The following is a 23,289-nucleotide window of genomic DNA, read 5'->3' as shown; positions in this document are numbered from 1 at the left end:
TTTTTATGGTATAAATAAAAACTATAGTGCAGTTTGGTTATATCATCCAAACTAGCTTGTAAAGAAAGACAGATGTCTTTCATGTGCTCAGAGAGCAAAAGATCATCTTTGATTGGTCATGTGACTTACATATTCCACACATGTGTGGTTACTGAGCTATATACTGCTTATGAGAGCTTATATGCTCACAGAACAAAAGGAGCAATGAAGTTGGAGCAAATGTGACCAGATTTATCCTCCAGGACACTGAGACACATTTATTGTTCCAGCACCTTCCTCCATCCAGCCTCAGACAGCTTTAGTTGCAGTTCCATCAAAGCTTGCTTCCATGACAGCTTCAAGGAAAGCTGCTGAGCTGAGCCCAGCTGGTCCAGCCTCACAGACTATTCCAAACAGGACTTCATTTAAACCTGAATTTTCTCAGCATTTAGAGACTGGACAACAAATGTTACTGCTAGCTTGGTTAACCATTTTCCCCAATTTCCTTTGCCCCCCCCCATGCCCCCAATCAGCAGAAGCAATCTCATCTGAAGAAACTCCAGTCTAGACAGGTTAGGTGACAGCTGCAGAATCGTGCGATTAGTTGGTAGACAACTTACAATTCTCACAGTTCAAGAGACTCCAGGGCATTTTTAGTACTCTGTTCTCTCTTCCTTGAAACATATAATTGCACAGTCTAGCCCAACACTCTCGTGTTAAGTATGAAAGATGTCCTCAGAGAAATGAAGCAGTTTCTTCATTTGGACACATAAGTTCATGTCTACAGTGGGAGCAATACCCAGCCCTTTGTTTCAACACTAGCATCCTGTCCATGGCACTATTCCAATTTCTGCAAAACCAACACTTTTTGCCTCTTATGTAATAACTCTTGGGAAAAGAGGGGATTTAACTACTAAGGATCCATTAAAATATTTATTAAACCACTTTTGTGTCAATGTATTTTGAATCAAGTAAGCATGGTCACTTTTACTTACAGATGTCATCCACTGTGACAGGGAATCAGTGTTTCAAGCTGCTGAACAGGTCATCATCCCTGTCTTGTTGGATGACACCTGTAAATAAAATAAATCTATTTTTGAGTGAGATTTTTAAGTCAGCTCTATTTAAGATTCATGCAGCTTAAGCAAAAAGTAATTTTAAAATGGTCCTTAATGATTAACTACCAGAGAGAGACATACTTCCCAGTGCTGACTACTTTCCAAAAATAGTTTTACTTGCCCCTTAACACAATAGAGTCCTGGGAATTTAACATGTGGTGTCGTCAGAACATAATCAGAATAGTGAGAATCTTGTAGGTGGTGTTCATTTCAGTCTCCTGCCACTGTGCTTATCGTTTCTAATTTTCACGAGGTACAAACTATGCCCTGTCTACTTAAATAGCTAGCCTAATGTCAAATAAAATATCCAATGTCATTACTTTAAATCCCTGGGGTTGAAAAGTAATGTATACATTAGCAAAGTTTACTATGAGGCTGATAAACTTTGAAAAACTTAAATATTTCAAGAAGGTAAATTTATATCTATATAAACTGCTACAATGCTATTATTAGATATAGAATGTGCAGGTGTTCCTGGAAATATCACAGGTAAAAACTAAGAAGTGAAAAAACAGGAATGAGACAAAGAACACTATTCAATAGAGTATACATCTATGATTTTAAGTCCTAGGAACTTCCAAACAAGATTTGCAGCTCCTAGCAAATAGAAATACAGGAAAGCACATATTTAAAGCAAAATTTCTAAGAGCCAATGATTTTAAATAAATGTTGGTTTCTCTGTAGATATGGAACACCAACTGAGCTAATATCCGCCAGAAACCAAAATTTGGGCTGGACGATGAACACTAAATTTCCATCTGCAGCCAACCCAGAGCACAGTGCTCTTATGCTGAGGTCACAGACAGCCACACTTCGGTTTACTCCAGCCAGCACTGATGGAATGCTTTACCCTCACTGTCCACTCAGCTCATGCCTTGGCTCTTGTCACAATTTGGCAAGTGACTAGATCACAAGTCAGTCGCCAGAAGCCGAGCTCTAAAGCTCTCTGCACATCCTTAGCCACCACACTAAGATGAAGTAACAGACTTCAACTGAAACAGAGCATGCTCTTTTAACTCAGTCCCACACAACACATAACCACGCGACATTTCTTTGAAGGAAAGGTGAGGGATATGGCAATTCGGGAAAACGATCTCAATATCCAAGGATTAAAACTTTTCATCTTATTCTGAAATTATCATGACTAAAATACGACAACTGAAATTTTAAACTGTATTTTACAATTAAGGAAAAGTAAATCCTTCTGATTTAATTCCTTCTTAACACTAAGGGATAAATCCTCCCACTTAAGGCAGGCTGAATCTCGTAACAGTATAATAATTACTGACAGAATTAAATCATGTATATTAAAATAAATAAAGTTGCTTAAGACAGAGCTATTTACAAACTACCTTTAAAGGAAAAAAAAATGGTTCTGATGTGACCCCTCAGTTCCTTACACGGTCATAAGTTATGCTCCTGATCAAAGCCCCTTAACTTCTGTTACTGGGCCATTTTCCAACATATTTTTAAAGCTGAACATAACTTTTTTGAAGGGACACAATCAGGAGCAAAAATATAGCTGCTGTATTTTAATCAAACGCATAAGAGATATACAAAGCTCATCCCCACAGACCCAGACATTAAGAAAATGGCATTTCCTTCTGAAAGCACTGTGGGAACTGGAGACTTTCGGGAAAAGGGGCTCTGGAAAGACCCCGACAGATAAGACAAGTGTGGTCCATGATAGCTTACCCTTTTCTCTGACACCCCATCCTGGCCTGTGGCCTCTTTGTCATCATGTGTCTCTTTCAGGACTGCCATGTGCTGTTTGTATGCTGGCTCTCTGTTTAAGGTTGTGTATCCTATGTGCTCATAAATTGGATTTATCGTCATCTTGGCAATGTATTCTGCTGCCTTGGTTTCAATATAGAGAGTAATCAAGCCATCAGTCACCAGATCGTGGATGGACTCAAAGCGTTTCTCCCCAACAAAGTGCTTTCCATCGTAGTACAGCCTGAAGTTTCTGGTCTGACTTCCAAATCTGCCTCAATGAAATGGGAAAGATGCTTTTAAGAAAAGTGAACAAGTGAATTCTTTCTGAAGAAGAAACAAACACCCAAACACCCCCAAACTGAAATCTATCACTTGTATATGACTGTTTAGATCAGCTGTGTCTAATTCTGATTAGTCACCTAGAATATACAAAATTCAACTTCTCAATACAAACAACGAACTTGAAATAACTAGGGTTATTAGCACAGTAATCCTAGAAAGAGCAATTTACTTACATATCTTTTAAAGCCATTTCATTACACTTGTAAAAAGGTGGAGGAAATAAACCTTATAACCTAAGACGGTACATTTGACATGGGATTGGTCAACTATAATATATAACATTTCTTAAAATTGAACAATAAAAATACCCAATGAGCTTACAGGCCAGCAGTAACATCTTTCAACAGGGAAGTCCATTTACCATTGACTCCAGTGCAATGCCAGCAATCATTTACACTTGTGCTGCCTCCGAAACTGAGCCAAGCAGCAGACAGCACAGAAACATACTGGGCCATTCTGGCCTGAGCTCAAGGACTTGTTCTTCCTTTAAACCTGTTATGTGTCTGCTGGTTAGGTGTGGGCAAGAACTGCTTCCAATATACAGGGCACATATTACAGAAATCTGTTGTCAGTGTTGATGACATGCTTTAATAACTGGAGAAGGATGCTTTCCCTTCATAGTAATTTCAGTGTTTTGCTTCCTACAGGAAACCTCAGAATTCGATCCAAGTTGGCATGAGTGACCAGTGTCCTTCCCAGGAGATATAGACAACCTAATAGAAGCTGATGTCAAAGCAGGAAGAGCTGCCAGTTTCAGAGTGAGCATCAATAAAAATGAAGAGAATCAGAAAGGATCTACTTCATTTTATTGTAAAAACAACAAAACAAAAACCCACACACAGAGAACCAAAATTAATTTTAAAAGCAAAGTAATTTTTGCTCTGAAAAGAGAGCACATGAAGATGTAAACTCAGTATGCTGCATGACTCTGGCACAGACAGTATCCAAATGGGAAGGGATAGACCCTGCCCTGCCCTGCCCTGCCCTGCCCTGCCCGCCCTCCCTTCTCCTCTTCTCTCTAGTTTACCCCATTCTATCCTAGTCTACTCTATTCTATGACTTGTCTCATTGCATAGTTCTGGCTGACCTGGGACTCACTATGTCGAACAGGTTGGCCTTGAACTCAGAGATTTGCCTGCCTCCTTCCTGAATGCTAGAATTAAAGGCCTGTGTCACCACATCCTGCTAGGAATTAGAGCCTTTTAATAATGGGTCTAGAATATTCTGTTTGTTTTTTGTAATTCAGACTTTAATAACACTTAATCCAGAATCCAACATAATATCAATGTTGACCTTTTAACATATAATTATCCACCTTTTGTTCCTTCGAAAGAAATCAAGTTTTTACTTATACTCAAGTAAATGAGTCATATAATTAAACTTTCCTCATCTCCATTTCCTCTAAACTTAAACCTTTCTCCCAAGCAAATTTTCAATACTGTAAGTTTCAAAGGCTAGAAAGATACTATACCAAAATTAAATATTGAAGTTTTTTAGTTTAATATCCTTCTATTATTTCCTTTCTCTAATGTGCATTATCTGCTACTTAAAACACCGAACGACAGTTTAAAATCATCTAAGCTCCTTTCCATGGTGGCTATGGCCCTCAAAGCAAAGATTGTTTGGGTGGTAATGTCAGCCACCATCACCATCTTCTGGATTCTGGGCACAGGGCGAGGGAAGGTGGTGGAGCTGTTCCCACAGGGCTGTGCACAGTGTGGCTGAAAGCCAGAGTCTAGGTCTGGACCTCTGCTTTTCCCTTAACTTCAGGACGCTCTCCAGGATGTCCAGCTCCTCACTGACTGGCAGCTTAGAGGGAGCTTTGAGATAACTGAAGGAGTGTATGGTCGTGAGGTACCTGACTAAATTTGCCTTAAAGGACATGGAAGCAAATGTCCACATTGGAATTTTGAAATTTTTTTTAATTTTTTTAGAAAACGACATTGTTTTTACTAAAGGGACTGCATGTTTTTCCTGCCCACCAAAACCACTCTCTGTTACTTAGAAAGTTACAAAAGAAACAGCCTAATAGCACAAACTGTCAGACACTGCTCTATCACTTTGATCTGCTCTGTCCTTTGTTGTGTCTGTGGGTTCAGAAGGAGAGATCAAGCAGAATGTTCTTGAGAATGGAGGGGAATAGATGGACATAGTCTATAAAAGAAAAAAATAAGAAGATGACAACAGATCTGAGGCTTGGGGGACCCTTCCTTTCAACAGTGTTTTGAGATAGAATGTCATTTATTCAACAAACACTCAAGAAAACACTCAAGACACTTTCAGCACTAGGAAGTTCATGATATCCTGCTCACATAGCAACCACAAAGGAAAATGGATAATCATAAAAGCAGATCAAAGAAAGGTATGAAATACTGAGCTTCAAAATCCTACATTAAGACTGCTTTAAAAAAATTTTTTACATCCATTTTTGTGTGGAAATGCATACACCAGAATGCCTAACCATACAGAGGTCAAAGAACAATTTCCAGGAATTGATTCTCCCCTTCAACCATTTGGGTTAGGGACTGAACTCAGAACCTCAGGCTTGGTAGCAAGAACCTTTATCAGCTGAATCATTTTGTGGTCAACTTCCTTTTCTTATTTTCTGCCTCTGCCTGGACTACCAACATTTGCTTAGTGAACACACTTGGAATGGAACAGCCCCTCTCTACACGGACAGAGCTAAACAGGATGAAAATTCACGTTCTCCAAAGCGATACTGCAGTTAACAAACAAGGAGAAATGACGGGCAGTCTGCTCTGCACTGCCATCGCTGTCATCGCTGTGTGCAGTTACCACTTCCCACATAGACCTTCGCTCCCGCGACTCTGGAGCTGGCTTTTCCTGTTAAAGAGCTGTGTGCTACTGTGCCCAGCTGTGTCCAGATCCACCTCAAAGTATGCAATGCTAACATTAAGCTTCAAGAAAAAGGAACATAACATTCTCTTCCAGCTTTTTTTTTCCTCTTGTGAATCATATTCCGTAAAAAACTCAGTCTAGATCCATAAATGATGAAAATATATATAAAATGTTACTTTGGGTAAAACCAAAAACTGATTTTGATTTGAGGCCAAAGTTATTTTGAAATGACTTTTCAGAGGACTAGAAGCTAAGAGATGTCTCCTGTTCACAAACAGAAAACACACATAAGATTCTGCCTCCGCTAACACTGAGATATCAGATGAGTTTCCAGCAACAAACATACAAAAGCAGTTTTATCATAAACACAATTTGTATTAGTTACCAGAGCCAAAGCACCAATGCAGTGATGAAACACACAGATCCACCTCAGAAGCACACAGTGGTAAACAAGCCTTCAGGGGACAAGTGGGAACAGAAAAAAGTGACAAACATCCTAGGATCTAACTAACCCCCTTTGAAACAACAGGCATTATTTCTGCCTCACTTGCTACCTAATTTTGATGAGAAAATGGAGGAAATTACTAAAGTGTACAAACCGAAGATTATATTCTCCTCCCATCTCCCAACTTTCTAAAAGTGGCACCACAGCTCTGGAAGATGGATAGGGCGACAACCTACACAAGACGCAGCCAAGTGCCCACCTTACTCATCAGACCTGAGTTACGCTCACTGGAGAGGACGAATCAGAGACTAGTACAACATAGGCAGAGCTGAAATAGAGGTGGCATCCTGGAAACAAGAAGAGTGAGACCCGACAGGAGACTGCAGACGTCCCTGGAGAAATCCCATTGAGTCCTCAAGGAGACCATAATCCTGTAACTGTCTGCTCCCTTGACCTGTTAGAACTACAGCTGAGAGGCCTACATGCCCAATACACTTAAATATGGAAATTAGCCAACAAGCACCTAGTATCTGAGAAAAACCTCCAAGGAAGAGAAGCTACAATAAACCGACAGAATCAAGTCAATTGAGGGGAAACAAATAACTTGCATGGACAAAAATACCTATTTTAAAAGTATTAACACACTAAACTACAGGATATGTCTATTTCTATTGTTAAAAAAATAACCCCCAAAAAATCATGCGATAAAGAAGACATAAAGTAAACAGTCAAAGTAGAAATCAAATAGATCATCCAAAAAAATCACCAAGGACAGAAATTTACACAATTTGCAAAATAGGTTCATATTATGTGGGTAAATGTAATAAAGTATTCAAAACTAGAGCAGTAATTATAAAAAAAAACCTCAGATAGGCAGAACTTAATAAGTCTGAAATTAAGCACCAGCAAAGATACAGAACTGCCACAGAGGCTGCTATAATGTTTAACAGAGACATTTGTTTCTATCATATGGTAAGGTTGAACACTGGCACATACATATACCCTCTGACACTACAAGCCTACTCCTAGGAGCTTGGTATATGTTTATATACCCGTCCTGAAGGAATAATCAAACTCATGGTTGAAATCAATAAATTAGAAACAAATAAAACAATTAAAAGAATCAATGAAACCGAGGGCTGGTTCTTTGAGAAAATCAACAAGATAGACAAACCCTTAGCCAAACTAACTAAAAGACAAAGAGACACTATCCAAATCAACAAAATGAGAAATGAAAAGGGGGACAAAACAACACTCCAAACAATCATTAGGTTTTACTTCAAAATCCTATATGCCACAAAATTTGAAAATCTATATGAAATGGACAATTTTCTTGATCGATTCCACATACTAAAGCTGAATCAAGACCAGGTAAATAAATTAAATAGTCCTATATCCCCTAAGGAAATAGAAATAGTCATCAAAAGTCTCCCATCCAAAAAAGCCCAGGGCCAGATGGTTTCAGCACAGAATTCTACCATACCTTTAAAGAAGAGCTAACACCAATAATCTTCAAACTATTCCACAAAATAGAAACAGAAGGACCACTTCCAAACTCATTCTATGAAGCCACAGTCACCCTGGTATCTAAACCTCACAAAGACCCAACAAAGAGAATTTCAGGCCAATCTCCCTTATGAACATTGATGTAAAAATATTCAACAAAATATTTGCAGACTGAATAAAAAAAAAAAAAAAACATCAAAGATATCATCTACTATGACCAAGCAAGCTTCATTCCTGGTATGCAGGGGTGGTTCAATATACAGAAATCCATCAATGTGATCCGCCATATAAACAAGCTTAAGGAGAAAAACCACATGATAATCTCCGTAGATGCTGAAAAAGCATTTGTCAAAATCCAATACCCATTCATGTTTAAAGTCTTGGAGAAATAAGGGATATACACGGCACATACCTAAATACAGTAATGGCAATATACAGCAAGCCTATAGCCAACATCAAACTAAATGGAGGGAAACTTAAATCAATCCCACTGAAATCAGGTACAAGGCAAGGCTGCTCACTCTCTTCATAACTCTTCAACATAGTTCTTGAAGTCCTTGCTAGAGCAATAAGGCAATTAAAGGAGATCAAGGGGATACAAATTGGAAAGGAAGAAGTCAAAGTATTGCTATCTGCAGATGATATGATAGTATACATGAGTGACCCCAAAAATTCTACCAGGGAACTCCTACAGCTGATAACCTTCAGCAAAGTGGCTGGATACAAAATTAACTAAAAAAAAAAAAAAATATATATATATATATATATATATATATATATCAGTAGCCTTCCTGTATACAAAAGACAAAAGGACTAAGAAAGAAATTAGAGAAACAATAGTCTTTACCAATAGCCACAAAGGACATAAAGTGCCTTGGTGTGCCTCTAACCAAGCAAGTCAAAGACTTGTATGAAAAAAAATTTCCAGTGTCTGGAGAAAGAAACAGAAGAAGATATCAGAAGATGGAAAGATCTCCCCTGCTCATGGCTTAGCTTAACATATTAAAAATGGCCATCTTACCAAAAGCAATCTACAGAGTCAATGCAATTCCCATCAAGTTACCAACACAATTCTTTACAAACTTGAAAGAAAAATTCTCAACTTCATATAGAATAACAGGAAACCAAGAATCGCTAAAACAATCCTCTACAATAAAAGATCTTGTGGAGGTATCTCCATCCCTGATCTCAAGCTGTACTACAGAGCCAACAGTAGTAAAAACTGCATGGTACTGGCATAGAAAGGGGCTGGTGGATCATTGGAACCGAACAGAAGACCCAGAAATAAACACACACTCTTATGGACACCTGATTTTTGACAAAGATGCCAAAATCATACAATGGAAAAAAACGATAGCATCTTCAAAAAGTGGTGCTGGTCTAACTGGATATTTACATGTAGAAAAATGCAAATAGATCCATACTTATCATCCTGCACAAAACTCAAGTCCAAGTGGATCAAAGACCTCTATATAAATCAGACACACTAAACCTGTTAGAAGAAAAAGTAGGGAAGAACCTTGCACCTGGAGACAACTTCCTGTACAGAACACCAACAGCACAGGCTCTAAGATCAACAACCAATAAATGGGACCTCATGAAACTGAAAAGCTTCTGTAAAGTAAAGGACAGCCTGCAGATTCAATTCCATTGATCCACCAGCCTAAAGATTGGGAAAGGATCTTCATCAACCCTATATGTGACAGAGGGCTAATATCCAGAACATATAAAGAACTCAAGAAATCAAACAGCAACAAATCAAGTAACCCAATTAAAAATGGGGTAGAGAGCTAAACAGAGAATTCTCAATAGAGGAATATAAAATGGCAGAGAAACACTTAAAGAAATGTTCAATATCCTTGGCTATCAGGAAAACGCAAATCGAAATGACCCTGAGATTTCACCTTACACCCCTCAGAATGGCTAATATCAAAAACTCAAGTGACAACACATGCTGGAGAGGATGTGGAGAAAGGGGAACCCTCCTCCATTGCTGGTGGGAATGTAAACTTGTACAACCACTTTGGAAATTAATCTGGCGCTTTCTCAGACAATTAAGAATAGTGCTACCTCAAGATCCAGCTATACCACTCCTACGCATATATCCAAAATACACTCAACAATGCACAACAAGGATATTTGCTCAACCATGTTTGTAGCAGCTTTATTCATAATATCCAGAATCTAGAAACAGCCCAGATGTCCCTCAGTTGAGGAATGGGCACAGAAATTGTGATACATTTACACAATGGAATACTGCTCAACAATTAAAAACAGAGAAATAAAATTTGCAGGCAAATGGTGGTAACTAGGAGAGATCATCCTGAGTGAGGTATCCCAGAAGCAGAAAGACACACAGGGTATATATTCACTTATAAGTGGATATCAGACATATAATACAGGATAAACATACTAAAATCTGTACACCTAAAGAAACTAAGCAAAAAGGAGGACCCTGGGTAAGATGATCAATCCTCACTCAGAAAGGCAAAGGAGATGGACATTGGAAGAGGGAGAAAACAGGGAACAGGACAGCAGCCTACCACAGGGGGCCTCTGAAAGACTATCCTGCATCAAAGCAGGATAGTCCGCATCAAAGCAGGATAGGTATCAAAGCAGATGCTGAGACTCATAGCCAAACCTTGGGCAGAGTGCAGGGAATCTTATGAAAAAAGGGGGAAGATAGAAAGACCTGGAGGGAACAGGAGCTCCCCAAGGAAAGCAACAGAACTAAAACATCTGGATATAGGTGTGTTTTCTGAGCCTGATACTCCAACCAAGGACCATTCAAGGAGAAAACCTAGAACCTCTGTACAGATGTAGCCCATGGCAGCTCAGTGTCCAAGTGGGTTTCCTAGTAATGGGAACAGGGACTGTCTCTGACATGAACTCAGTGGCCTGCTCTTTGTTCACCTCTCCCTCAGCAGGGGGCAGCCTTACCAGGCCACAGAGGAAGACAATGCAGCCACTCCTGATGAGACCTGATGGACTAGGATCAGATGGAAGGTAAGGTGGGCCTCCCCATCAGTGGACTGGGGGAGGGGCATGAGTGAAGAAGAGGGAGGGAGGGCGGGATTGGGAGGGTGCTACAGGTGGGATACAAAGTGAATAAATGCCATGTCTGAGCATGTCTGTGGGGGTTGTCCTGATTGTGTCAGCTGAGTGGGAAGAGCCACCCACTATGGAAGGCACCATTCCCTGTCTGGGACCCCAGTCCGTGAGCAGGAGAGCAGAGCAGCAGCGAGCTCTCCATCTCCTTGCCTGACTGTGGATACTGAATGCTTGCTTCCAGCTCCTGCTCCCTTGACTTCCCTGTCATGAGGACAGCACCCTTGAACTAGGAATGTTAAGTCTTTTCTCCCTTCAGTCGCTTTTATCAGGGCAGTTTTTCAGTCCCAAGAAAATTTCTTGGACCTAATCTGTGCCCCAGATATTGAATACTTAGTTCTTGGATCTAGGTTTATATTTCTAAAATACTCTTCATAGTTATCAATTGTGTTCATCTCATTCATAATCTGTTGTGTTTAAACATACTATAGTGTAGAAAGAAACAGGTTTTTGTTTTTTTTTTATTTTTAATGTTTTAAAACTGTATTAAGCAGGCTGTACTGTGGCTTACTATGTGCTCCTTGGCAACAGACACATGGATTCTTGGCTTTATTAGGCCAACAATGACATTCTCATTTACATCTAGCTTTCAGGCTTGATTTGGTCTGTTACATACCTTTAAGGTCAGTACCAATTATCTACTAATGGTCAGCAGATTATTACATTTTTCTCATTAAATGTCTATTATTAATGAATTACTTATATCTAGCATCTCGTATTTATTGACAGGGTATAACTCAATGAGTTTTAATCATTGGTAAACACTCCAACAGCTCCCCAGATTTCCCCATGTTCTTCCACAGCCAATCTGACTACTCTCTATCCCCCTGAACCACCTCTGTTTACTGCCATTATACTTTTCTATTTTATATAAATATAATCATGGGCCAGCAGGAAGGCTCAGAAGATAAAAGCATTGCCACATAAGCCTGGGAACCTGAATTCAATCCCAGAACCCACATAAAAAGCCAGACATGCTGGCTCATCTCTGTTATCTCAGTCCTCTCCCAGTGAGATGGGAGGCAGGCCAGCTAGCTTAGAGCACATTGAGTGGCAGAGACAACAGAATAGGCCCTACTGCAACAAGGTAGAAGGAGAGAACACACGACTGAAAGCTGCTTCCTGACTTCCACATGCATTCACACACACACACACACACACACACACATTAATAAAATTAAAATAAAAGCAATGAAAAACTAATAGAACCAGAAAACATATATATTCATTTGGTTTTTGATGTCCAACTTTTTAACATAAAGATTTGCTTTAAATTGATGCTATTGTCCTCATTAGATTTCAAGTGACCAGCCAGGATTTCCATGTTTGGTGGCAGTAAGCTATATTTTCATATGCAACTCTGCTCTTTTGTTTCTAGCAGACACTTGCAGTCAGCATCTCCAATCTGAAATCAGTAACCTGAAACAGTCTAAAACCTTTTCTTAGCATTAACATGCTGTTACAGTGGAAAATCCTGCATCTGTCCTCATGCGACACAAAGTGAAAGAGCACTAACAATATTGTATAAGATTATCTTCAGGTTATGTGTATAGTGTATATGAAACATTTTAAAAAGTGTTTAAGGTTGGGGCACCCTGGGCTGGGCATGGTGGAGCACGCCTTTAATTCCAGCACTCAGAAGGTGAGGCAGGTGGATCTTTGTGAGTTTGAGACCAGTTTGGTCTACAAAGTGAATCCAGGACTTTGTTTATACAGAGAAATTCTGTCTGGAAAAACCAAACCAAACAAACAAAAGAATTGGGGCATCCTGAAGATTTCAGTGTATATAAGGCAAATATTTGAGAATTCAAGATATTTCTATCATAACTATGACTACCAATTGTTGACTCTTAATGTCTGATAAACAGGCTTAATCTATAATAATGTATCCATCTCAATAGTAACAATTATTTCAGTGATATGCTAGGACTACATGTATATTAAACCATATAATCTTTCTAATTCTATAAGGTATTACTTTTACATCCTCATTTACTGCAAAGGAAACTAAGACTTAAGAAAATAAGCAACCTGTCCAGAGTCATACAGAGAACTCAGGATGCAGAGTCTGAACCCTGGACTGTGTGTGGGAGTTATGTTCTGAGCCACTGACCATCTACATTGATTTAAAAGCATAGGGCTAAACTGGCCATCAAAACCTTGCAATTGGCTGTCTGTCCTTCAAGCAACACAGCAAAGGAATCACAAATCTGTCTACTAAAGAGATCTCCAGAGAAGAGTAATGTTCTGAGTGAAAATGGCTCTCTGGTTTCCCCTCATGCAGAGAACTATGTCCTAAGGAGGAACTGGGAAGCTGACGGGTCACAGTTCAATGTGGTACTGAACACACCCATATATGCATCTCTGCAGAAGTCTGTGGAGTCATGATTAGTAAAGCTCCCCCCTCATAGAGAGGCACATAAATAGCATTTCTCTGTAGGTGTAGGCTTAGCTTATTTAAAGAACGCTTTCAGATCAGATCTTTTCAGAAAACTTAACATGCTAACAATATGGAAAAAGCACAAGATATAAACATGAAGCAGGGACTCAAATGTAACCTTGCACACTGGGCACCATTCCTAAAAGTCACAGCACTGGAGTCAGGGCATTTCTAAGTAAACCTAAAAGCCTGCCAGGAAATAGCTCTTAGAATTCTTGACAAAAATTCTGAACTCTTAGTGGAAAGGGCCAATCTGTAGTTTGCAGATTAATCACAACTGAGAGCAGGAGAAGCAATGGCTTATGCAAGGGCCTAAAACCACAGCAACTGGGGCAGGACAGTCAGGCTGCAAAAACCAGAGGCAGCTCTTTAAGCCAGGAGATCGCAGGAATCTTCACAGCACTGCTCTTCTACCGGGTTCAGGATTACAGGACATATGGGAGGGGAGCTAACCCAAAGAAAGTGGCACATTTCACAAGAGAAGGGTACTGTATCAGGACATGGATCATCAGAAAGCAATTTAAAAGCTTTAGGACGGCAAGCAATGCTCAGAGGAGCTGCACTGGCAGGGTAAAGAAAGCCTTTCAATTCATCTGCACTAAACACAGCTCCACGTTGGCAGAGCTCAGCAGAGCCTGTGGCTTCTGGGTGGGCGGGAGGGAAAGAATGACATATGCATTCATTTGGGCTTTTCCAGAGCTTCCTGAGAGTTCCGTTTTTCTCCTTCCTGACACAGAATGCTAATGGAACCCGCATTGTTTGGCTGTGTGGGGGGCCAGGGAAGCCAAAGAGGCCAGGGACAAGCTCAACACAGCAAAAGAGGGCCTAGGGTGCCACCCACAGAGTCCAGCATAGTTCAGGGTGAGTGGGCAAAGTCACTGCAGTCATGGCTTCTCACTTAGCAAGTGAAGAAGGGCAGAGTACACATGCAGCGCTCTGCTACTCAGAGGGACAGGTGTCTGCTGCACTCATTTCAGGAACTGGACACAGATGTGTAAGAGCCACCGGAGACTGGTTCTAGGACCCCTGAAGAGCAAACACCGCAGAAGCTCAAGTCCCTTCAATAAAATGGCACAGTAGTCCCATAAAACATATACCTTCCATATACTTTAAGTATCTCCAGCTGCTGAAATACCTAATACAATGTAAATTTTGGAAACATCATATACTGAACTCTTCTGGGAATAATGACAAGAAAAACATGTGTATGTGTTCAGTACCAATGCAATATTAGGGGAAGGATACTTTCAGTCCAGAGCCCATGGCTATAAAGGGTCAGCTGTATTGGATGACTGGAAGCTGCTAAGAATGAAGTACTGAGGTAGGGTATCTAGCTGCAGTATACTTCAGAACCTGGTTCAACAGACAGAAAACACACGAGAGAGAGACAGAGAGAGAAGGGGGAAGAAGAAGAGAGAGAGAGAGAAAAAAAAAGAGAAATCTCCTTTGAAAGAAACCGGCAAACTTCTCCAATTCAAAGATTATACACCCAAACCCAGGAAGGAAAGTTAATCCAACCCCCCTCCCCTGCAAAAAAAAAAAAAAAAAAATTCCAGAGTCTCTCAGAATATCTAGAAAAGCTGATTTATGCTAAAAGATCTCTGGTATGCAACCAGAATATAGAGAAAGACATGGCTGTTTCTGAAATGCATACAGGTGGGGTTGAGACAATGAAACAAAAAACAGAATACAATAAAAGCTAAGAAACTGAAATACACAAAGATACAGCTACAGAAGTACAACCCAATCACCGCACAAACCTCCTGGGCCCAAGCCCAAAGAAATAAATACTCATGAATCACTTGATAAAAAATTCCAACAAACGTTAAAGCAACAGAAGGGAAGTCAAGGCGGTGGGTGGCGGGGGTGGGGAGAGGACACAGTCACTCAGTGGGTACACAGCCCCAGCTGCACGTGTGAAACTTCAGAGCTCTGTTACAGAGCAGTGGGCACTTCTCAACAATCACAACTGTACTTCAACTATCAAGAGATTAAAAACAGGTAGTATAAGAAAAATAAAAGACAATCATTAAGACAAATTAAAAGCCTTCCTTTCCTTGGCATATATAACCACATCTCTTGGTGTAAACCATGAGAAGTTGTTATTCTTAAACCATGCACTAAACATGTGGGTAATTGGGAAATTCCTCCTCTCTACAGCAAAACTTCAGAGGTTTGTGAAGTCAGGGCAACTCCATTTTATACACACACACACGCACACATCATTTATGTGCTGAATTCTAATACACATTTGCCACAAGCATTTTGGGTAAGAGACATTTGATCTGTACAGATATTTTAACGGCTATGGCACTGACAACATGTTTACATTTTAAGTTAACTATGCTAGTCTTTTATACTAGCAACTGTGACACTGCAGGACTACTAAATTTTATTGTCATGTGAGCCACTCCTACTCTAACACAGAAAAATTTCCATAAAGCAATCTGTAATCTTAAGGAAAAGAAGCTGAAAATATTCTTGAGAAATAATTCTGCAAAGCATTATTTCCCACTTATTCCAAATGGCACAGGAAGCTTTGCAGGAACTGAAATGAAACCATAGCAACCAACTGAACCTATCATGACGATCAGATCAAAAGAACATGTAGTACTCATGTCAACGCCTACTAGCAGCTTAATCTTTCACCAGTGCCTTTGCATCCTTTCTCTAGACATGAAAAAAGCCTTCAACCAGGGCTTATTTCCGGTAAAATGTAAAATCCCCTTTGCCAACAGCTACTGTGATTCTCTGACTCAGTTAATGCTAAAACTCAAACTAACACCCCAAAATTCAATTACTTTTATTTCAGTCTATTTTATTATTTCCTAACACAATAACAATGGATTCCTCCTACTAAATCTTCAGAAATATAAATATGAATTAACATCATAGGAATTCCTTGTTTAATAACATTTTATCGGCATTTCAGCCCAAAGCCATAATAAATTACATCTTACTGTCCAGTTTCAACAGTGATCAAACAGCTCACCAGAATTGGGTTTAACATGTTTGTAGACTACCAAGCATCTGCTAAAATGAAATAAACAAGGAAATGATGGCTTTTGTCAGGCATAGGCTGTTTGTTACATAACTACACAGCCAGGCAGACAACATTGCAAACTTATGCAAAGACTAGTAAATTACCTTTAGTAATTGGTAGATAAAGTCTCTACCAGTTCTCAATGAGAGCACAGTTTATCCATGTGACATAAAATAGATGTGTGTTTTAGGCACAGCCATTTTTGAGAGTCCAAATAGACTGAATAGCACTGTCTCCACACACTGAATCAGAAATACACCATGAAAGTATCTAATTTACTATCATAGATGCTTTTCTCTTGGTTGAAAAAAATGTACCACATCTACCTGCTACTTTCAACAGCATAAAGATACAAGAGATATGGAAGCAAACCTGCTGTGATTTTAACAGAGAAGAACTATTGTTTTCCTTTGGTTAGTTAATCAATTTTTTTATTTTTTTATTATTTTGAGGCTAATATTTAAAGCCAGGTCTTTACTAATGCTAAGCCCAAAGTATACCACCAACTTACACAAATCTTAGCCCAATTTATTCTTGTACAAATGATCACAAAGTGATCCTACAGTGGAACTTTAGTTTAAGTCATTAAATTTTAAACACATTTAATTTGGCTTTCCTCCTTTGGGAGGAGTGAAAATTTAGCCCTTGAGATTTAGTTGGTATAATTACTACATTTAAAAGCATTAAGCAATAGTTTCTCTGCTTTATAAAAATGACAGTGTGTCACTAATTTTAAAATATTAATTTTCTAAAAGTCCTGATTTAAAAACACCTGATGTTTTTAAATGTTTTTAAACTCATGTGCCTCAACTCCTTGCACATACAGATTATGCATTTTGTTGTTATGGAGCTGTTGTTTTAAAAAGCTTTATTTTTCTTTTCTTGTTTTTTTTTTTCGTTCTACAACAGTTAAGCCTTATTTTTCTCATGTATTAAATACAAAATGAAAAACAAAAAACTGAGCCAAACTACTTGCATGTACTGTATGGGATTATTTTATAGATAAAATTGAATTTTCCAGCTGGTTGTCATGAGCAGAGGTGACAAGTTAAAGATGAAACCCACACAGCCTTCAAGAAGGCCAAGACGTATGTGTTGGAGTCCTTGGGCCAGGCATATAGGGCCGTGTCTGCTGGTGCATTTATATCCAAGGTACCACACAGTACAAAATAGATTGAGAAACACCAAGAGCCACATCACATAAAATATTCACTAGAATGCCTGATACAGTATCTGGGGAATAGTTACATTTATTAAATGATTAAGTCTGCTAATAAAATGTCTGCTTTTGCCAAGTTTGTGTGGGTTTTGTTTTGCTTTGCTTTTAAAGAAAAGGAGAGACACATTATCCACATATTCTGTTTTGGTTACTAAGGAACAAGTCTTTTTTTTTTTTTTTTAATCAGTTACATTTTATTAACTCTGTATCCCAGCCATGTCCCCATCCCTCATTCCCTCCCAGTCCCTCCCTCCCTCCCTCATCTCCACCGTGCCCCTTTCCAAGTCCACTGATAGGGGGGACCTCCTCCCCATTCATCTGATTCTGTTTTATCAGGTATCTTCAGGACTGGCTGCAAAGCCCTCCTCTGTGGCCTAACAGGACTGCTCCTCCCTTCGGGGGTGGGGAGACCAAAGAGCCAGTCATTGAGTTCCTGTTAGAAATAGTCCCTGTTCCCCTCACTTTGGGAAACCAATTGGTTACTGAGCTACCACACGGAAATCATGAAATTTGCAGGCAAATGGTGGGATCTAGAAAAGATCATTCTGAGTGAAATATCCCAGAAGGAGAAAGACAAACATGGGATGTACTCACTTATATAGACCTATAAGATATGATAAACATAATGAAATCTATACACCTAAAAAAGATAATCAATTGAGCGGACATGGGGTAAGATGATCAATCCTCATTTAGAAAGACAGATGGGATGTGCATTGAATGTATGACAGGAATCTACTGAGCGCATCTGAAAGACTCTAACTAGCAGTGTTTTCAAAGCAAAGACTCATGACCAAACCTTTGGCAGAGTACAGGGAATCATAAGAAGGAACAAGACTTAAAGAAAATTTAGATTTTGTACTTCACTTCTAGGTACATGGGACAGATTCTAGCTCTCCTTTGCTAAGCTCATCGAATCATCACTGAACCAAATTTCTGTCTGTCAGTTTCAGAATGTACCTGGGGGCTGGCAGAGATGGCTCAGCAGACAGACCACAGTCTGCTCTTGCAGAACTGGAGTTCAGGCCTCAGCACCCAGCAGACAGCTCGCAGCTGCCGACATTCCGGTGCAGAGGGACCCAGCGCTTCCTCTAAACTCTACCAATACCTGAGTCACACATGTCCACATCCAAACAGACACACACATGTTCAGAACTTAAAACAAAATGTCTTTTAAAATGTACTTGAAACTGAATTCTAGCCTTAATGTTCAATGGAATCTGCCTTTAAATACGTGTCTTAGAATAAGAAAACAAAAATATCTTGAAATCAGCTTTTAAAAACATTCTACCTTTGGTTTTATATTTTTGGTTGTGACCCTAGCCTTTAACAGCTGAGCCATCTCTCCAGCCCATACCTTCAGTTTTAAATCTATTGCTTTATACACATTTAGGAGAGAAGTGAAACTTGAAGCCAGAGACGATAGTGAATAAAACCATGACAATAAGAAAAATGGGGGTGAAGAAATGCCTCAGTGGTTAAAGCACTGTCTGCTCTTCGGAAGGACCTACGTTCAATTCCCAGCATCCACATGGCAGCTCACAACTGTCTGTAACTCTAGTTCCAAGGGATCTGACACCCTCACACTAATGCTAATAAAATAAATTATTTTTTATTTGAAAAATAAAGCACCATTTAAGAGTAAAATACAAATTAAAACTATAATGAGATACTACTCCATATAAGTACATCTACATTTAAAGATATAATGAAGCTTTGACAAGGAAAAACTGGAAACTTCCTTCTTTGCTATAGAGCTGCAACAGTATAATCACCTTGGAAAATAATCTGGCAGCCCCTCAATTTTTTTCCTTCTTCTAGAAAATGACCTAGAGCCTCTGTGTACTAAGCATACATTTTTATCACTGAAGCATATGCTCATGACCCCCCAATTGTTTTTAAGTTACAATGTGATCTAGTCATTTAATTCCTAAATCTATCCAAAATATAAAACCATATTTCTTCATAAAATTTGTGCATACACACTGTTCACAATTGTTGTATTTAGAGCAACATTGATCACAGAAGCAAACAAAACAAACCAAAAAACTGGGAACAGCACAAATGTCTTTTTACTGATAAATGAATAAACAAAAAGAAGTTTTCTCAACTTGATCAAAAGAGGGTCTAGAAGAAGTACAATGAGGCAGGAGTAGCAAAGCATTTATCTGATCTAGCAAATAGAAGAATTCTGGCCTGGTGGTTTCCTCTTCTTTCTTTCCGGCTACTCTGAGCCCTTCATATTAATATGCTAGCTGAAAATGATAACTAGTGCAAACAGCCATTCTGTTAACTTAGAGTTTTCTCTCCTGTGGACCAACTGCAGGGAAGCAATCTTCAGAGGACTGCTTGGCAGCATCAAGTCAAGAGAGAAGCTGAATCAAATGTTCCCTAGTATCTCCCAAAGTGTGTTCAACTCAGACTCTCACCACATCCACAGGCTCCAAAGGTACCTCAGGGAAGAGGTCCAGCTGATGAAGGTTAACAGCAGGTAGGCCATAGGACATACCCCACTACCTCCACACTACAGGCCCCAAGGGCAGCACTGGACAAGGCTCCTCTAACAGAACTGTGGATTCTTAAACTGCCTATGACCTGTGTCTCGGCCATCCCAAACCTCCTGCCAACCAAACCTCCTTCTGGCCAAGCACTGGGGTAAGTGGATGAGCTCATTTATAATGCTCATACACTTAGACACATTGGCCTTCATTTTTGCCTAAGGATATAATTAATGTCTTCATTTTTTTCTAAGAAGAAAAACAGCTCTGTGGTGGTTTGAATAGGTATGGTGCCCAGAGAATCATGTGTCTGAATGCTTGGCCATAGGGAGTGGCACTATTAGGAAGTGTGTCACTGGGGAGGCAGAGCTTTGAGGTCTTACATGCTCAAGCTATGCCCAGTGTGAAACACATCCAGTCTCCTCCTGGCTGCCTTCAGATCAAGATGTAGAACTCCTGGCTCCTCCTTCAGCACCATGTCTGCCTGCACGCTGCCATACTTCCTGCCATGATGATAGTGGACTAAACCTCTGCAACTGTGAGCCTTCCTAATTAAATGGTTGGTTGCCTTGGTCATGATGTCTTTTCACAATGTCAAACCCTAAGGCAAGCCCCATTTTCTAAATATAAAATGACACACACATAGTTTAGGAAAACAAAAATCAATGAATTTAAAAGATGTAAAGTAAAAATCATCTTTAAGTTCAATACTCACATAAACCCTGAACATTTTGGTGATTACTTTTTTAGACAACTCTCTACTTACATGTGTACCACAGATACATAATTTTACATAAGTAGTATGATGTACACATACTGTTCTGTATAATTTTATTTTTCAGATTAACATAGGCTATATATGCTTCAGAATTTATTAAATAAGAAGTGTGATGTATTTTAAAAGAAAATATAATCTGTCCAAACATGCTTTTTTGGTTTTAAAAATCTTGTTTGTTTTCCATTATTTAAAATATTTCCAAAGAATTCCTGTCCTGGCACATGAAGCAAACGAGGAAGCAACAAGTACTGAGAATTCAAGCACTTGTCCAAATCTGCCCATGAAATGTCTGAGTCCAGGTTTGAGGAGTTATCAAGACTCTTGCAGATATGACATTGTGTTCTTCTCCCAATTTAGAGAACCTAAAATGACTCAGATTAACAGAAATATTTCTGGAGTTGCCAAATTTGGAGCTACCACATCTTCTCAAAGCAAATCTGTAAGTTATTAAGGAACCCTTTTAAAGATCTCCATAGCTAAAGGAAAACTGCTTGCTCAATTAATTTTCTAGATCCCAGGCTTCATTTCCAGCAAGGAAAAAAACTACACACACATACACACACGCACACACACACACACACACTTACATCCTTTGGGGCATAGTAAATGCTACCTCACTTTCATGGAGTCCTGGGCTGCATCATCAATTCTCCCCACACCTAAAATAATTCTGGTAAAATTTAGCTACTGCTACCCATTCCACCCAATGTTCTTGTTGCTCTGATTAAACTTCAATTAAGGTTTCTATGAGAAGCTTTCAGAGCCTAGCATTTCTTAAAGAAAAAATAGGTTCTCAGTGTGAGCTACCAGGCATCCTGGCACACTTACTGCTAACTTTTTTGCATCCCTAATCTCACATTAGCCTCCACACACTGAACACTCCATGCTCTTCTACACATTTCATATTTTCCCACCTGATAAATTTCTAGTCCACTTAAGAGCTTAAAGTGGCTTTTCTTCTTTTAAAAATTTATTTTTAATTACATGTCTATTTCTATATGTGGGTGTGCATACAAGTGCATGAGGCCAGAGGCATCAGATCTCCCTGGAGCTGGAGCCACAGGCCACTAGGAACCACCTGAAATGCCTTCTTATTTCACTCACTGAATGGAGCTTGCCAAGTCAGCTATCCTGGCTGTATGCCCCCAGATCTGCGTGGCTCCAGACAGTGCCAGGATTTCAGGCAACCCAACTTCTTTCATGAATTCAGAGGATCCAAACTCAGCCCTCACACTTGTATAGCAAGTACTGTACAGACAGGACCCTCCCCAAGCCCTAAGAACTATAAGTTTTGAGGATTATACTATGGCTCAATCCTTAGTGCCTAACTAGAAAACTCCCTTAAAGGCTACAACCTACAAAGCTGTACCTACTGATGTCAATTCTCCTCCCCTCCTATTGCCCTCATCCTGTTTAAGACAGGACATGAAAACCACATTTATGTGCTCATTCAGCTCTCTGCAAGTGTCCTCTTTCAGAGGAGGCAACTGAATTTCGAAGTACCAGCAGCAGGTACTAGCTAGACAGCAGGCAGTGCCTGCCTGTACTTCCCTATAGATGCTCCAGGCTCAGGGCTGAGAGGGCCTGACCTGTAGGCATCTTTACTATCTTGAAGGAAAGCATGCACACTGCATGATTCAGGCAAGGCTCCTAGATACGCTCTCAATGGTGATCAAGGGAGGCACATAACTCTGCTTGGCACCTAACTTTGACCCTGGTGAAACCTGACCTTACGGTAAAGCTGATTATCAGTGAACAGAAACAGAGGACCACAAATCCTTTGTTACACCACAGCATACTGAACACCTAAGTCACCGTTTCACATCTGCAGCATTAATGGTGTTTCCTTAAGCAGCCATGTTTAAGCCAGCGGCTTGCTGATCTTGAGTATCAGACACTTGCAGGTAAAAGCATCTCAACTGAGAGAGAGCAAAACTCTGCGCAGTAGGATAACAGACTTTCAAATGATCTCCTCTGGAAATACTATGACTGTTACACTTGTTTTGCAAATCAGAAACTCAAGTTTTAAAGGTAGACAGGTAGAGCCCAAGTTTTTCAGACTCTAAATCCACAGTATCATCTCACTTCCAAAGTTCCAGCAGAGAGAGCCATTACTTTGTGATAGGTTTAAAATCTCAAGCTTTTTTTTCTCTAGTCTTTCTTTTGTTTTTCAGTTTACACATTAAGGCTCCTGTTCAAGTGGCTATTGTTTAAATGGTTCATTTGGCTTTATTCCCC

At 39.6% G+C, this 23,289-nt stretch overlaps 1 protein-coding gene across 2 annotated transcripts in view; it reads right to left on the bottom strand.

The window, feature by feature from the left end:
* Positions 1 to 23,289, bottom strand: part of Chn1 (chimerin 1) — a 152,037-nt gene that overhangs the window by 69,004 nt on the left and 59,744 nt on the right. Inside the window, exon 6 of one of the 2 annotated variants that reach the window (XM_060390437.1) lies at positions 2,793 to 3,081. In XM_060390437.1, the coding sequence (XP_060246420.1) occupies positions 2,793 to 3,081 (289 nt within the window). Of the gene's footprint in view, positions 1 to 974; positions 999 to 2,792; positions 3,082 to 23,289 lie in introns of those variants that run through there. The other variant, XM_060390438.1, reaches the window with a different exon arrangement.

This window comes from Meriones unguiculatus, chromosome 8, assembly GCF_030254825.1.
Source record: "Meriones unguiculatus strain TT.TT164.6M chromosome 8, Bangor_MerUng_6.1, whole genome shotgun sequence".
Lineage (NCBI taxonomy): Eukaryota > Metazoa > Chordata > Mammalia > Rodentia > Muridae > Meriones > Meriones unguiculatus.
Note: the sequence above shows the minus strand (reverse complement) of the source record. Positions and strands in the feature narration are given on the sequence as shown.